The sequence below is a fragment of the Lathyrus oleraceus genome, chromosome 4 (genome assembly GCF_024323335.1).
Source record: "Lathyrus oleraceus cultivar Zhongwan6 chromosome 4, CAAS_Psat_ZW6_1.0, whole genome shotgun sequence".
NCBI lineage: Eukaryota > Viridiplantae > Streptophyta > Magnoliopsida > Fabales > Fabaceae > Lathyrus > Lathyrus oleraceus.
In genome coordinates, this window is record NC_066582.1 from 498017010 (window position 1) to 498033999 (window position 16990).

Sequence of the window (16990 nt, forward strand, 5' to 3'; positions counted from 1 at the left end):
ATGTTTCTGAAGAGAAAGTAAAGACAAATTTATAATGCTTTGAAATGATTAAACAATGGTGTAGACAACATACATTCTGTGTTTTACAGTTCTTCTTCACACGGATACTTAGTAAATTTGCAGATTTTGTACATAATTTGGCACACACTTTTCTAACATTAAGACCCTATATTTATACTGGATCGAAATAGCCGCTTTCATGGTCCTTCAATTACGTCGATACACGTGGCGCCCTGCATGTATGCGTTCGCTCACTCTGCTCCACATGTATCCTCGCGGTTTTTGACGAAGGTGATCTTCCCTCCTTTATTTAAATTTCAAATCTCTGATCGAAACCTTTTTCTAACTGCTCATCAAGGAACTGCTCAGAAATCTCAGCTATAAGCTTGATCTTTATCTAATTAGCTAAGCTGATCTACCCCCAGCTGGTCGAATCACTTCTTAGTCGAAACCAACTGTGCATATTTTCCAATTTTGGTAATTTGGGATGGGCGTCAAAAATTTGAGCTAACAAAAACATACTATAGAAAGATTGTGTAAACTGACTCCTAGATATTTGCTAATCTTCTGTATTGATGTCATATTCTCGTTATATCTTTCACACACTAGCTAAATAAGCACTACGATTGGACTAATGATCCATTCGTCACACACTATCACATTATTCCAATAAATAATGATTTTTTTAAAACTTACATGAACACTGCATTAAAATTACTATTTCTTAATGAATAATTTTAGTTGCAAGTTAATTCTTGACATCAGGGAAATTCCAAGAAGCAATCAGAGAGGTACTTGATCATTTGTCAATGCTGACTCAAATTAAGACCACCTCATAACCCTATAGGTTAAGGGCATGACATCCAATGACTATGTTGACCCAACAAACTGGTCAGATTGAGACAAATCTCCAAGCATCAGTTGATTAGGGAGGCAACTTATTTCAAAACATTCAATCAATCTAGGGACAAGTTCCTCAAAAGATCAATCAGGGGAAATCCTCTACAAAATTCAGAAACTGGGGCAAATCATCTCAGGCCATGTCATGGTATAATCACTCCATTTCCGATAAAAAATCCTTCAAAGGCCCTACCGACTAGGGCAGACAAGTTGCAAAGGGGCATGTTCTCTCCATGCAAAGGTGGCAAGAAGCCTTAGGGCAGAGCAAAAACACAATTATCATGCATTGATTACGTCATTACGCTCATGAAATCATTTGCAGGTCGTCATGGCCTATCGGTCAAGGAAGTTGAGGTTCTCTCAGGAACAAACATGCAGCTTATCACCAACAGATCAAACTTGGGGCACCAAGAGCATCCACATCTATCCTCTGATCATCACATCGTCAAAAACTGAGTGTCAGGAAGTTGAATCCTTTCACCAACCAAAAATTCAATCCATTTTGGCAACTACCAAAAAACCAAAGTCCAATCTCTATTGGTCTCCCAATATAATAACCAAAGTCCACCCTATTAGCCTCTTCATAAATTCAAATACAATCAACACTGGTACCCAAAGATCTCACCCTTTAAAAGGGAGACCAATCCAAAAAAGGATCACCTGTTTGTATTCCCATATGCATTGCATACAATATAAATGCATAACTTTCCTGCAGAAACATGAAGTTTCATAAAAAATCTCTCTCGTCGAAACGAGAAGTTTTACAAACATACATCACTGCATGCATATCATATTTCTTTCTCATAAACCCTTTGATGACGATAAATCATTTTCCATCAACCCTTTGATGACGATATTCTTCAATGTTTTTTTTTATCGTCAAGCCTTTGATGATGACATAACATAATGATCATTTTCCGTCAATCCTTTGACGATGATATTACCTTTATAATCATTTTCGTCAGCGCTTTGATGATGATATTACCTAAATTGATCTCCTTCCGTCAACTCTTTAACGATGTCACTCCATAACGAAGTTTCTTTCCATCAATTCTTTGATGATGCCATCAACCCTTTGATGATGATATTCTAAAATTTTTATTTCCCATCAACCCTTTGATGATGATATTCTAAAAAATTTATTTCCCATCAACCCTTTGATGATTCCATCAACCTTTTTTATGATGATATTCCAATTTGTTTCCTTCCCATTAACCCTTTGGTGAAGCCATCAACCATTTGATGACGATGTTCTATAATTGATCATTCTCCGTCAACCCTTTGATGATGACAATTTTTTCCATCATATTAAATTTCTACAAATTATAATTCTCATTGTATAATGGAAAATTTTCAAATTGGAATCTCCATTTGTGGCAAGACTTGTAACGACGGATGCTTTCTCTTGATTTCAAGGAGTGCCAAACCTTAGCAACTGCATCTTTAAGATTGATCGACAGTTGATTCATGATAGAGGGAAACATTTCTTCAGCTTCATGGTCCACATTGTTCAAGGTTTTAACGAACTCTTCAACCTCTAGATTTTGAATCCTAAAAATTTGCTTGTCCAAAGTTTGAGAGCATTCTTTAAACCCTTTAGCTTCTCTTTCAAAACAAAAGATGAATTTCCAGGAATAGTCGAAGAAGTCCAGAAGTTAGAAACAAAGGGGATGAAGTCTTTGTGATCAACCGAGCTGTTGAAAAACTTGAAAAGCTTAGGGCCCCAAATGATGACATTTCCTTTTATCCAAATAGGCTATGGTCGGATAGATCTCTTTTGCCAACAAATTGAGAGTCAATATTCCAAGAAGCTAATAAGCGACCAGACAACAAAAATCTATGGATTCTACTCATGGTCGAACTGTCGGATTTATGTCAGCTTAATCTACCACCAAAAACAGGGAGGTCAATGGGGTCCATCAAATTGATAAAAGCATCAAAATCAGACAATTCAACTCTATTGAAAGAAGAGGCCTTAGCTTTCCGCCCACGCTTCTTCCTAATGGACGTGTTGATTATTTTGTGATCACACAGTCACGACATTTACAACGGTTAAATCATTATAAAATGGTTCTGATTTAACGCTGATCTGATTTTTTTAAAATGAAAAATATTTAATTTTATTATATGAACGGTTTGATTTTGATCGAACGGTCATTTAATAATGACAACATGAATTTATCTTTTAATGACTGCAGGGGATCGTAATCCATTGTTCTCCTTCTCCTTTTCTTTTCTTTTTTGAGTTCTTAAATAATAAACAAAATTTTTTAAACCAATTAATAACAACTTTATTTATCTTAGTGAAATTGGAACTCCTTTTATTTCAGATCATATATCATCTACTCACTTACTGTCTTTAAATGCTATTTATACCAACAATTTTGTTTACAATTATGTCTATTGGTATATAAAAAATTATTTATGATGACTATAACAATGATTAAAGATAATTATATAATTTTATTTTGCGCATTTAATTTATTGATTTTGTTGTTTAAGAAGTATAAAATCAATATTTGTATAAAAAGAGTATAAAATCAATATAAATTATCGGTTAACAATATTTTTAAAAAAATACAGTTTTAATATAAATTCAAAACTAATTAAATATCAAGGAAATATGATCAAATTTGTTTATGTATAGTTTTTAAAAATATTTAAACTATTTTCTAATATAACTATATTATATTAAAAAATAGTATTTAATTTAAAAATATGTTCATTTATGATTAGAACAATTTTAAAAAAAAACTAATACTAATTAAATTAAAAGTTAAAAAATTATTGGGTATATTGAAAGAATGGTCTAATATTATGCTACATATAAATAAAAGAATGGTCTCATATTCTATTATATTCAATTAAGTATATATATCTGAGATTAATTACTATATACTGTCAGTGTAAAAAGTTTTACACCGTCGGTTCATCACCATCACCCGTTTGTATTACTTTATAGATTTTTAAAATAAAAGTCAAACTTTTTTTAATATCCAACGTCTATAATTAACCGATGATGTAAAACCGTTTTACACTGACAGTGTATTTCAATTAATCTCTCTCTCTTTATATATATATATATATATATATATATATATATATATATAATATATATATATATATATATATATATATATATATATATATATATATATATATATATATATATATATATATAATACGTCACTTTCTCAATAAGTTAGAATTATAAATTTTTATTTGTAATAGTAATGGTATAATAAACTTTTACTTTTACATTTTCTATCTATATTTATACAATTATAGATAAAAAAAAATGTTTTTTTAATTCAATAAACAAGCAATGTATTTGATCTATATATAGATCAAATACATTTCAATTTCAATGAATCTAAATCATAATCTTGTATTTAGAATATTGATAGAAGAAAATATATATGTTTATATATATTGTTAAATAAAAAAACGAAGTACATTGAATTATCAATTAATTGGTCAAATATTAGTTAAATATGTCAATTATTCAAATGTATATGTTCTATAAATGAACAATTATAGAAAAAAAAATGTATCTGGCATATTTATTTTTCTATTTATAACTATAATAACTTATATAGAGGATTGAATTCATTAAATATATAATTTAATTTGGTCTTTTATGTGTTTATATACCTGCATTATTTGGGCTTGAGATAAACATTCAGTTTTTCAAAAATGCAGACAAAGGTGAAATATAATGTTATTTTATTCTTGTTTGTCTCTATGGTTTTATCACCAATAACGTTTTTTATGTGTTCTGCCACCGAAAGTGGTGATGAAAGCAGTAAACTGTATATTGTATATATGGGCTCACTTCCTAAGGTAGCATCCTATTCTGCAACCTCTCATCATCTCAGCATGTTGGAACAAGTCATAGGTGATAGCGGCGTAGAAAATTCATTGGTTCAAAGTTACAAGAGAAGTTTCAATGGTTTTGCCGCCATACTCAATGACCAACAACGGGAAAAGCTTCTCGCCATGGAAGAGGTGGTCTCAGTTTTTCCAAGCACTAACTTTCACATTCAAACCACAAGATCGTGGGATTTTCTTGGATTTCCTCAATCAATCAAAAGGGATCAAATTATTGAGAGTGAGTTGATCATTGGAGTCATAGATAGCGGAATATGGCCGGAGTCTCAAAGTTTCGATGACAAAGGTATTTTTTTAGTCAAATTATATTGCTTTATTTTTAAATTGTATTCATGTACAAAATAGTGACCCCACTTAAAAAAATGATTCATAATAATTCTATAGAATAATTTGTGACTAATATCTCAGTGTAACCACTTTATCATTCTTCCTTACCATCTTCATCTTGATAACTAATCCAACTTTACATTCTCGTATTTGTAATTGGTGTTAATCATTTGTATCTTAGAATATTTGGCAAAGTTATTGTTATATTGGAAGAAGAAAAACCAAAATGATGAGTAGATTCATAATATTTATCTAAGTATAGTATATTAATTTATTAAAGTTATTGAATTTTATGATTGATTAGGTCTTGGTCCCATTCCCAAAAAGTGGAAGGGAGTTTGTAAAGGCGGTGCTAACTTCACTTGCAACAAGAAAGTTATTGGAGCACGGTCTTACGGTAATGCAGAGGAGAATGCAAGAGACGAGGCTGGTCATGGAACTCACACAGCATCAACCGCGGGGGGAAGAGAGGTGTTAGGTGTGAGTTTTTTTGATCTTGCAAAAGGCACCGCAAGGGGTGGAGTCCCATCTTCAAGGATTGCTGTATACAAGTTATGTGGCGCGGATGGTGCATGCACCGGTAATAATATCTTAGCTGCATTTGATGATGCAATTGCTGACGGAGTTGACATCATCACAATCTCAATTGGGAGCGATGCTCCTCTTGAGTTTTTTAACGATCCTATTGCTATTGCTTCTTTTCATGCCGTGGAGAAAGGAATACTTGTATCACATTCGGCGGGAAACTCTGGTCCTAGCCCAAGTTCTACTTCAAGTGTAGCACCTTGGTTATTTAGTGTTGCTGCAACTACCATAGATCGTCAATTCATTGATAAGCTCGTTCTTGGAAATGGAAAGACTCTCGTTGGTAGGTCGGTAAATACTTTCCCTTCAAATGGCACAAAAATTTCAATAGCTAAGGATTCTTGCTCTGAAGGCTTTGACGAAACAGTGGTCAAAGGAAAGATTGTTTTGTGTGAATTATCGGGGTTTGAAGAATCTGCTTTTCAAAGTGGTGCATTTGGTATAGTCTCAAGTGTTGAACTAAATGACGTTTCTTTTGTAACACAAATGCCTTCGGTTAACCTTGATTCAAAAGACTATGTTCTTGTTCAATCTTACACAAATTCCACTAAATCCCCTGTAGCTGAAATTTTGAAGAGTGAGATCTTCCATGACACGACTTCTCCTAGAGTTGCTTCTTTCTCTTCTCGTGGGCCAAACTCATTGGTTCTGGATATAATGAAACCAGATATAAGCGCCCCAGGAGTGGATATCTTGGCTGCATATTCCCCTCTATCCCCACCCTCTGGGCATTCCGGTGATACAAGAAAGGTAAACTACAACATAGAATCTGGAACCTCCATGTCATGTCCTCACATTACTGGAATTGTTGCCTATGTGAAATCATTTCATCCGGATTGGTCACCGGCAGCTATCAAATCTGCCATCATGACCACAACAAAACCAGTAAATGGTACTTATAATAATTTGGCTGGTGAGTTTTCTTATGGATCAGGAAATGCAAATCCACGATTAGCTGTTGACCCAGGGCTTATTTATAACATCACAAAGGACGATTATGTGCAAATGCTTTGTAATTATGGTTACGATAATGGAAAAATTAAACAGATTACTGGAGACAACTCAAGTTGTCGCGATGCTTCTAACCTAACTTTGGTAAAAGATCTAAATTATCCTGCAATAGTAATTTCTGTTGCGGCTGAGACACCTTTCAATATCAATTTTCCTAAAAAAGTTACAAATGTTGGCTCAAACAACGCAACTTACAAAGCTATTATTACTCCAATTCCAAATGTCAAGATTACAGTGGAGCCAAACATTCTCTCATTCAAATCATTGCAAGAGACACATTCATTTGTAGTCACCGCTGTTGGGAGAGTAGGATCACGGCAAACCGAGTTTTCGTCGTCACTTGTTTGGTCGGATGGCACTCACAATGTCAAGAGTCCAATTATCGTGCACATAAAATCCTAAACTATGTAAAATAAATATGTGGTTCTTTTGTAAAATAATAAGTTTATCTATAGTCTCCAATAATACATTATGATGATATACTTTTAAAGTTTACATGAACATGAACATGTTGATCTCTTAGAGATATAAATTTCTTTATGTTTACTGTTTGTTTGAATTAGTGTACCCAACCTCCACCTAGTTTAAACTTGCGTAGAAAAATATAAAAAAAAGAAGAAAATTTGGAAATATATTCTATGTGATGGTTTTCTATTCATAAGTTAGATAAGATCCTAGTAGGATGCCTCAAAAATGAAATTTGTTCATCTTTATCGATTATGATGTGTGTACATGCGTTATCATGTAATTTTCATAAAAATATTATAATAATAAATAATAATCTTACCAGAAAAAAATGTTAAAGAATAATGAAAATGACTCTAATTATACGTGGCTTATCTCTGATGCATGGGGGATTCAGATGATTTTCCTAATAGAATAAGAAAATAGTCTATATTATATCTATAATATAAGAAAATAACATATAACTTACTAATCTCATATATGTCCTTTCTTTTAATTTTGACATCTTCTAAAATTAGGACAATTAAAATTTTAAATTTGCTTTTTCCAACCAAATTAGTTATGTCAACCAGATTGATTTTATTTATTCTACTTTCTTTCACTTGTACAATGTTATCAACTGATTTTCTATACAATTTGATTTCAATACAATGCAACTTTTTCAAGTTCGATACTTTTGTACTTGAAATAATCCTTCCAAAGGTTGAAATTTATCTTATTTTCTACCAAACTTGTCCTTCTTTCTTTCTCCCGGTTCAGACGATTTGCTTTGTTAAATCTCATCTCATTATTCATCTTTTTCAAACATTTATCATATTCGATTTTCACGACTTCTAGGTGATGTTTTCTTCTTTCACTTGAAGATTGAGGTAATTGTTCAAGTCTTTCTTCATCTCTATTTTCACCTTTTCTTTCATCTTTGTTGCTTCATCAATATATTTGAAAGTACGATCAAGAAACTAACCAAAGCTCTAGATATCAATTTGTTAGTGCGCGAGACAATTTTAGTAAGGAGAGAAAGAGAGAGAATGAAGAATAAGAGTCGTTATTATTGAATGCTATAAAACTGAATTACAATTTGGATAATATAACAACAAAAATTTGATTAACTAGTGCTTTTATAGTAAAATCTGATTATCTAATCCTTCGATTATTAGAGAAACTGAATGAATAACATTAATTTAAAAATACAAAATAAAATTGAAAAAAAGACACAACTTTTAAAGAAATAAAAACATAAACTGCATTTGTTGAGATTCTAAGCATGTCTTGAATTATTTTTCCCCTCAGTTAATTTATAAACCGATCAAATATGTGACATTTACTTAAAAATAAAATAAAATATGGCACGCCTTGACATTATACCTCGGTTTTTTGTTGGGTGAAGCTGAATGTTTTATCATGAAATGTATCATCTGTAGCAGTGAGAACTACTTGTGTTATATCCTAAATATTAATTAAATTAAAGCCTCATATTTTTCGTCTGCGTATAATATATTTGTTTCTCAAATGTGTGTAGTTAATTATATTTGTAGAATTTGAATTTTGAGTGAACTATTAAGATGTTGAATATAATCCTATATTATATTTAAAATTATATGAATTTGATCTCACTCAATTGATGGTAAACCTTTTATATGACCATCATATTATTTCCTATAAAATCATCTAAATAATTATATATTCTATTTATGTGTAAAATATATGGTTGAGTTTATAAAACTCTAATGATGGTATATTTGTCAATCATTTCTATGTATAGTTTTGCACTAAACATAAAATTAGTATCCCATTGTTTATAACATATTCCCTTAAATTAAATATGCTACTTTAAGTTCATCATCTTTATATAAATTGTGAGTCTTTAACATGTATGATTTATTTTCCTATTGAATAGAATTTTTACATCGTTGAAACTTACTTCTCTTTTAATTGATTAGTCTTTTGATCATAATTAATAATCTATAATATTTTTAGTAATTGATTATCAATTGTCATCCAAGTGTTTAAAAATTATTTGATTGGGTTTTGTGTCTGAATAGATCATGATGAATTGAACCATTCAGTTAAGCCCAAGTGAGAGGTCACTGTCCTAATCTGTTTAGTTATTTAAACATTTCCCCATTAGACGATTAACATATTCTGAAACTCTAGACAGAAATGAGGGTAATAATTCTCTCATAATCACTCGTCTTAATTATAAGACCCCAATTTTGACCTTAAGATCCCTCATGTTATCTCATCATTTGCATTGACTTTTGGATCACACCTTGGAATCCTCCTTACCCCTCATTCATTGGGTTTGTATTGGGGGAGATAACCAAGCACATTTGATTGTATCATACTTTATTTTTCTTTGTTTACTAACCAAAATGCCAAAAATATGTCTATGTATAATTTTACTCCTTTTGTAGGTAGTGTGTGCATCCACTAATGCCTTTCAAGCTCACATCTAGGGTTTGAGACCCTCAATGCAAGGAGATCAATCAAGAGATGATTCACATTAGATCTAGCCATCATATATGGATCCCCATGATCTTAATTTATCATTTTGATCAAGAATTCATCAAGAGTTTGAAGCTTGTTTTCCTTGGAAGCCGTAATTCACCTTAGTATCTTGTGTGACTTCCTTAGCAAGTTTATCCATCATTTGATTAAATATTTCAAGGGATACTTCATGTTACATCATATTATAAATATATGATCATTCATGAGTCCAAGATATCAAGAGAACTTCAAGTTTTCAAGTTGGTTCATGGTAGTTGACTAGAGAAAGTCAACTGGTCAAAACTGGGATTCACTAGACCCCATCTCCTACAATTTTTGTCATATGAAAATGATTTCAAGAGAGACGTTACTCCTTATGACATTCCAAAAAAATTTCATGTTGAGTTAAAGAGCTATTTTTTCTTGGAAAGTCATTTCTTATGGTGAAAGATTATATCTCATTTTGTTTGAATCCTAGTTCGGAGGCCAACTTCCAAGGACCATAACTTGCTCAATTTTTATTATATGAAGTACATTCAAATATCATGATCAAATTCAATATGTCCTTTCCAACTTTGATTCTTTGAATAAATTCAATCTCAACTTGCAAAGTCATGTGCCAATAGGAAACATTATAAGTCACTTTGGGCCATTACCATTGAACAAGAGATTTTTCTCAACTTTTAAAATGCATAACTCCTTAATGCCAAATCCAAATAAGGTCAAATTTGTAATAAAATTGAAGACATTTGAAAGATATACAACGTTGGTGAAGGAACTATTTCCATTTGAAACCCATAGCAAAATTTATTCAAGGTGGAAGAAGTGAACATTTGGCTTGGTACTTAGAAATTTTTCATTTATGTTTGATTTTCCAAACTTCCACCTCAAAATTCATCATGATCCAAGATTAAAATGGAAAAGTGTTCAACATGAAAGTTGTTCCCCTTGATCTTAACTTTCCAAAAAGTTGAAGATTATCTCATTTGGCCAAGAATTTAGGGACTTGCTCACGTGTTCTTCACAAGGTTCCATTTGGTAAGATTTATGGTTAACATTCATTTCCTTTATGCATGGTAATGTGACATCATTTCAGGTTGGATTACACGGAATTATGGATCATTTGGAATCATTGGATGGGCCTATCACACGCCCATGCATCCATGCAAGAGAGATTTCTATTTTTGGCATTTTGAATGAAGTGTGTGAAACGCAAATGCATATCCTATAAGTAAGACCCCTCATGCTTAGAATTGGGGACACCTTGCCCAAGCTTTGAACCTGCAACCCTAACCCTCACCATTAGAGGACAAACTTGAAGGTTTTCAATTAAAAATCGAGTTTCAATTTCACTTCAGTTTTGAAGTCGAAACTCCAGGAATCCAAGCCTTTCCTTGATCCAATTCAACTCCTGCAAGCATCTGAAGTCAAGCCAAGGCCAATTGGAAGCAAGATCAAGCAAGTTTCAAGCTCCCACAAAGGTAATTTTTTAGAAAATTCATCTCTTTGATTCTCTCTCAATTCTTCACCATTCTCTTTGATTTTTGGTTGGCTAAAGTCCTACCAATATAGGCAACAAGATTGAGTTGCTTTGAGGTCAAATCGAAGTAACTCAGTTCATGATCCTCAAAATTCAAATCCCTGTATCTTTTTATATACTTGGAATTGGAGAAAATTGAGGCCAAATTCGAGATCCTGAGCATTTTCTCTTTGAAATAGTGTCCTTGTTTTTCATTTTCCATTGAGATGAAGTTGGAGTAGTCCGGTGAAGGTCACCGGAGAAGATGATCGGAGCCCTAGCTCCGGTGGTGTGTTGGCACACCTCCTGGCCATCTGATCATGTTTGGACGTTTTAATCTGAGCCATTCTTCCTGATTACCACGCGTGTACACGCGTTGACTGCAAAACATAATGGAAGCGTGTGCTTGGTCATCAGATCTGCCACCTCAATTAATGAGGGAAATCTGATGGCCCTTGTTTTTTCTAATTTCTTTTTATTTTTTGAACTTTTCATTTAATCCTTTTATTTTGTTTAATTCATATTAATTTTATTTTTAATCCAAAATATATGGGACTTTCACCAAAAATCTTTAAATATTTTTCTATTTCATATTCTGAATTAAAATTATTTAATTGTTTTTGTGCATATTTTTATCAAAAATCTTTAAATGTTTTTGTGCATATTTTTAATTGTTTAAAAAATACTTCCGACTTTTCAAAAATAGTGAAATTTTTTGTCTAAGGTCATTTGACCTTGTTTGGCCTAGGATAAATCCCTTGGCCATTTATTTGGTGTTTTAAAGGGATTTTAGGTTTTGACAAAATTAAAATGTATTTTTATTCACTTTTAATTGGATTTTTAATTGATTAATTGTTTAAAAATTATGTTGAGCCATTTTATGGTCTTGTGATATTTGACTTTCTGTTTGGGCATTGGTCAAGGTTGATTTGACTTTTGTTGGATCAAAACCATTGAATTTAGGGAATTGATAAAATGTACATTTCATCTCCCAAAATAAATGAATGGTTTTGATTTGATAAAATCCTCCCTTGGTCAATTTGTGTTTCTATCTTCTCATCCCTCTTCATCTTCATCCCTATTCTTCCCCATTCCTCCATTTGACCAATGAAATCTCTAATGTCTTTAGGCTAATTTGTTCATCAATGACCTTGTGTCAAATGAACCAATACAAGTATGACTGAGATAGGTCCCTCCGTCTTGATATTTTTTTAGTGTGTGGTATGTTTTAGGAGTTTGGTTCTTCATACCAAATCTCTAACACACATTAACACCTAAATTTTTATTACTCGACCTCAGATAGTTGTGACTTCTACATAAGTCCAATTACGATTGCTTAACATAGAGATAAATTTGACCCTAATGGCATATCATTCTAGTAAGTAAGATTGTAAGTCTCCCATTCTTCGTGGTATTGTGTGGAGACTTGACCTTTTTTACTTTCATGGGAGCTAGTGTCATACTTGTTGAATTATCCAAGTTTGAGCCATTCTCATGGAAGATGTCTTGGTTTAAGAATTCATACTTGTGAATGGATGGTCGAGTGTTCTCCAAAGAATGACTTAATAAATTAAAAAACACCACTAACACTTGACTAACCTTTAACTAACGTTTGAATAACTCTTGTTAATATTGTTTTACTTTCATGTCATTTACTTTATACACTTTAAATTTCAGTCATTTATCATTCATGCAATTTACATTTCATTTAACTTGTTTATGTTTATGTCATTTTCACCTTGCTCATTTGAGCCATATCTTATGATTGTATATGTATTGTTTGTTGTTTTGGTTTTGTTTGTGGTCTTAGGACCTTAAAACACCTAATAACAATAAAAACCCTAAAAAATATCTAGTGGACTGTTGATTTTGATATGAATTCTTGGACTTAGGATTAGGCAACATTCCCTGTGCAAAAAGGACTTGGCCAATGCCAACATTTTGAGACCAAGATATTGTGAACTCAACCTTCATTTGATACAAGCCTTGAGTTCCCATTGACTCATCTGCTATTCTGTCTTCTTGCTTATATGTTATTGTGTTATTATTGTCTATGTCTTATGTTTTGTTCTGAGTTGATCAAGGAATATTTCATCTGATACATGAGAAGCAAAGAAGACTGATAGCCTTTGGGATTGCTTGCTTGGATGTGGCTATCTTTATTTGAAGCCTTGATCTTCATAATATCTGGATATTACTTATTTGCTTATTGCTTGTTGCTTGTCAATGTCCAAGGGAATATGGGTTTCTATATGACATTCTTGTCTGTTGGATTGCATCCCATTGGTCAGATCTTTTCAACTTTCAACTTTTAATTTTATGCTTAAGATAATATCTTCATCTCCTCCCACTTTTTAAATTTTAAAATCTCTCCCTCTTTTAAAAAACTTTTTTTACTTATGATTTCAAACTTAGATCTTATGTTAATGATTAGAGACTTTGGCCCTATGCCAATGAATTTTCAAACCTTTTCTTAAATCAAATTTGTAAATAAACTTAATAGTATTGGCTTAAAATTTCAAAAGACAAAAAGAACTAACAACTTCATTCAAACTTTTGGCCTTTTGTTCCTTTTCTTGTTAAACTTTTGTTAAAAACAATTCACCAACTTTGAAATTTTTACCACGAACTTCGAGGTTTTTATCCCTCATTTTTATGTTGGTACGTTGGCACAAGTCTGAAGGTCTTGTCAAACATAAAAATATAATCAATGAATTCTTTTCTCATCCTCACACTCTATTTTTATCAAACATCTTTTATACCAAACACATATGCACAAATAAAAAAGGGCTCCTTAGGAGTACCTAGGACACTTTGGGTGCTAACACCTTCCCTCTATGTAACCAACCCCCTTACCTGTAATCTCTGAAATTTTATTAGTTTTGATTTGAAAACTTTTTGTCTTTGGGTTTTGTTCGTACTTTTCACTTTTCCTTTGGAAAAAATAAAAGCGCGGTGACGACTCTGGTTTTATTGACGTTCAGCTTATCTATAGCTTGATGGTCATGAATTTACTGCTACAGAAATTAAGTGGCGAATTTACTGGGGAGTAGTCCTCGGTGGGTTTAGCCTACTTTTTTATGTCTATATATTTGTATATTTGATGTTTGTATGATATAATCTGTCTGTTATGCTTGGTGATCTTTGAGTGGTGAGATAAGTTCTAACCCGAACTTGAGTGCAATTAAGATAGGAGGATGGTATAGTCATGTTCAATTTATGTGGAGTAGTCCTTAACAAGTTGGCTTGAGGCCCATCTACTCAGTGGAGAGTCTTTTGGAGTTACTAATGTCACACAAGTTATTTGTGGTTAGACATTACTTTCTCTTATTTGGGGTCCGAGAAGCTGGGGACTATAGAACATTTAACCCAACTTGGCCTATTTAGGACGTAGTGCAAAGACTGTTCAGGTGTAGACCTGATAACAGTTGTTACGTGATACTACACTCAGGAGAGTTTCTCTTGAGAACATTATGGGTTGATGAGTCAGTCATCCTAACCTGTAATATCTGATAGATGGGATTAAGACTCCGAGAACTTTTGTAGAACATGATTTATAGGTTTTTATCTTTAGTACACTCCTTTTGGGATGGCTCTTAATCTGACTCCATGCTCGCGACTCACAACAACCCCTTTGATTCTCAGTTGATCCGATCAAGTATCATAAATATCAATGGAACTTGGGTGTTGATAAGGTGAAAACCATAATCCACCAAAATGGATGATTGATCTTGATTATGACTTGATCCATCCCTTGACCTTTGTTTGTGTTTGCCTTGTGTGTGATCCCTTGTTTGTGATTGTTGCATTCCTGCATACATGCGCATCATAACATTCATCACAAAAAAGTAAATTTCAAGGAACTAAGGTCTTATTTGAAAATATTTTCAGACCATGGATTATGGATGAAGGAACATTAAGAAGTACAACTTTAGATGTCCTGATTTGAAAGAGCTAAGGAAGTTGTCATCCTTTGTATTAGATCCCTTGGAATTTAAGCAACGTCATGTGAAGCTTTTGTATGTATTATCTACTGATGTAGTTGAGGTACTTTTGTGTTATCTACGTGAAAAATACAGAGTCGTCATCAGTTTTTATTTATTCCAAAGGAAAGGGAAAATATCGAGAAAACCTCAAAGAATGGTCATCACAACCACAAACAGGTTCGGAAGTCGGTTATGTAATGGGAAGGTATTATCACCCCTCACATCCATGGTACTCCATGGGAACCGTCTAGGATGTTTGCGCTTATGTGTGTGTTATTTATCGAATGTTTACTTGCCAAAGATATGCGGAATGAAGGTGGATTTTAAATTAGTATGCTCGCCAAGGATTGGGTCCTTGTGCCTACGTATGCCCACTTGTTGAAGTAAGAAATCAGATCCTCGTAGTTCGTGGGTTTAAAAATGTTTGTTGGTTTGGTTGATTTCATTACCTTGAAGAAGAGTTTTCGATGGTATCTCCCTAAGGCTCAAACAAAAGGTTTGAATGCGTTGAATTGTTTTTATGTTTTGAGAAATGTGTTACTGATTTTGGATTGCACTAAAGACTATGGATAAAGGTGAATACCTCGAACTACCAAGCCAAACGTCTTGTGTTCGAAGCATTCAGAATGAGTGTAGGAAAGCTCCAATCTCATCCCCTCTTTATCGCTTAAGGCTCGTGACCTGCGATCCTAATCGCCATTTATTATTTTTTTGAGTTGATTTAAGAAAAGGCCGTTTAACGTTGGATTAAGGGTTTGCTTATTGATTTTGATTTAAGAAAAGGACCGCTTGACGTTGGATCAAGGGTTTGATTATTGGTTATGAAATGATGAGTGTTCCTAATGCATAAGGAGTAGATATAAAGCTATAAAAGAAAGCAAGTAAAAGCATACATTGGAAAGGGGAGGGGGTACATGTAAAGTACAAGGGAGTGCAGGAAATAAAATGTCTCATTGTCAGGTAGCCCAAGAGAAAGTCGTGTGTGCGTATAGTGTCCTAAACTAGAAAGCACATAAAAGATTAAAAGTTCTTGAGTCTTGAATGCTCCTTCCATGTTAGGGTCAAATAATTGTCCAAGGTCTCTTGCAAGGGTCCTAACAACAATCTCTAAGTCCAATCCAATGTCCATTACATGCTTGGAAATTATCTTATTTTTGAATTTTTTAAGTCTTATCCATTCTTAGGTTCATTTTAGAATGAGATGAATATGATGGAATATAAAGCAAATAAAGCAATGTAAAGTAGATGACAAAAATTAAATGTTAGAAGAATTTAAATGTTAGAAGTTAGAATGCGAAAATTAAAGGTTAGATGCGAAATTATAAAGAATTAGATGTTAATGGTTAATTGTTAGAAATCAACATTAAAGTAAAAGAATATTCAATACCAATATCAAAATAAAATTTTAAAATCACCTCTAAAGTTAAAAATCAAATAATATTCTAGATACATTCACAACAATTCAAACATTAATTCAGAATTAAAATCAAATAGAATCCTAATATTATATCAAACAAAATTCCAAAATTAAAATGTAATTCTAACATTACTCTAGAATTAAAATCAAATAGAGTTCAAAATTCTATCAAACAAAATTCTAAGATTAAAACATAATCCTAACATTAAGGCCTAATATTTTCCTAATTACCTACCTAACTTGGATGTCTAAACTCTACAAAACCTTAAAACGGAAGGATAATCCAGTATGGGCCTGAATGCCCAGCCCAAACGCTACGGAGGTGCAGACTGAGATAACGGAGTGTGGAAATAGTTACTAGAACATTTGGGCCCAAGGCCCACATTCCAAAAGGCTCTAAGA

General features: G+C 32.7%; 1 protein-coding gene across 1 annotated transcript; it reads left to right on the top strand.

Moving 5' to 3' along the window:
* Window positions 1–4597: 4597 nt before the first annotated feature.
* Window positions 4598–7215, top strand: LOC127076785 (subtilisin-like protease SBT4.3). The gene is made up of 2 exons (XM_051018577.1): window positions 4598–5077; window positions 5423–7215. The coding sequence occupies exons 1-2, from the start codon at window positions 4645–4647 to the stop codon at window positions 7114–7116; spliced, it is 2127 nt and encodes a 708-aa protein (XP_050874534.1). The 5' UTR covers window positions 4598–4644; the 3' UTR covers window positions 7117–7215.
* Window positions 7216–16990: the final 9775 nt, after the last annotated feature.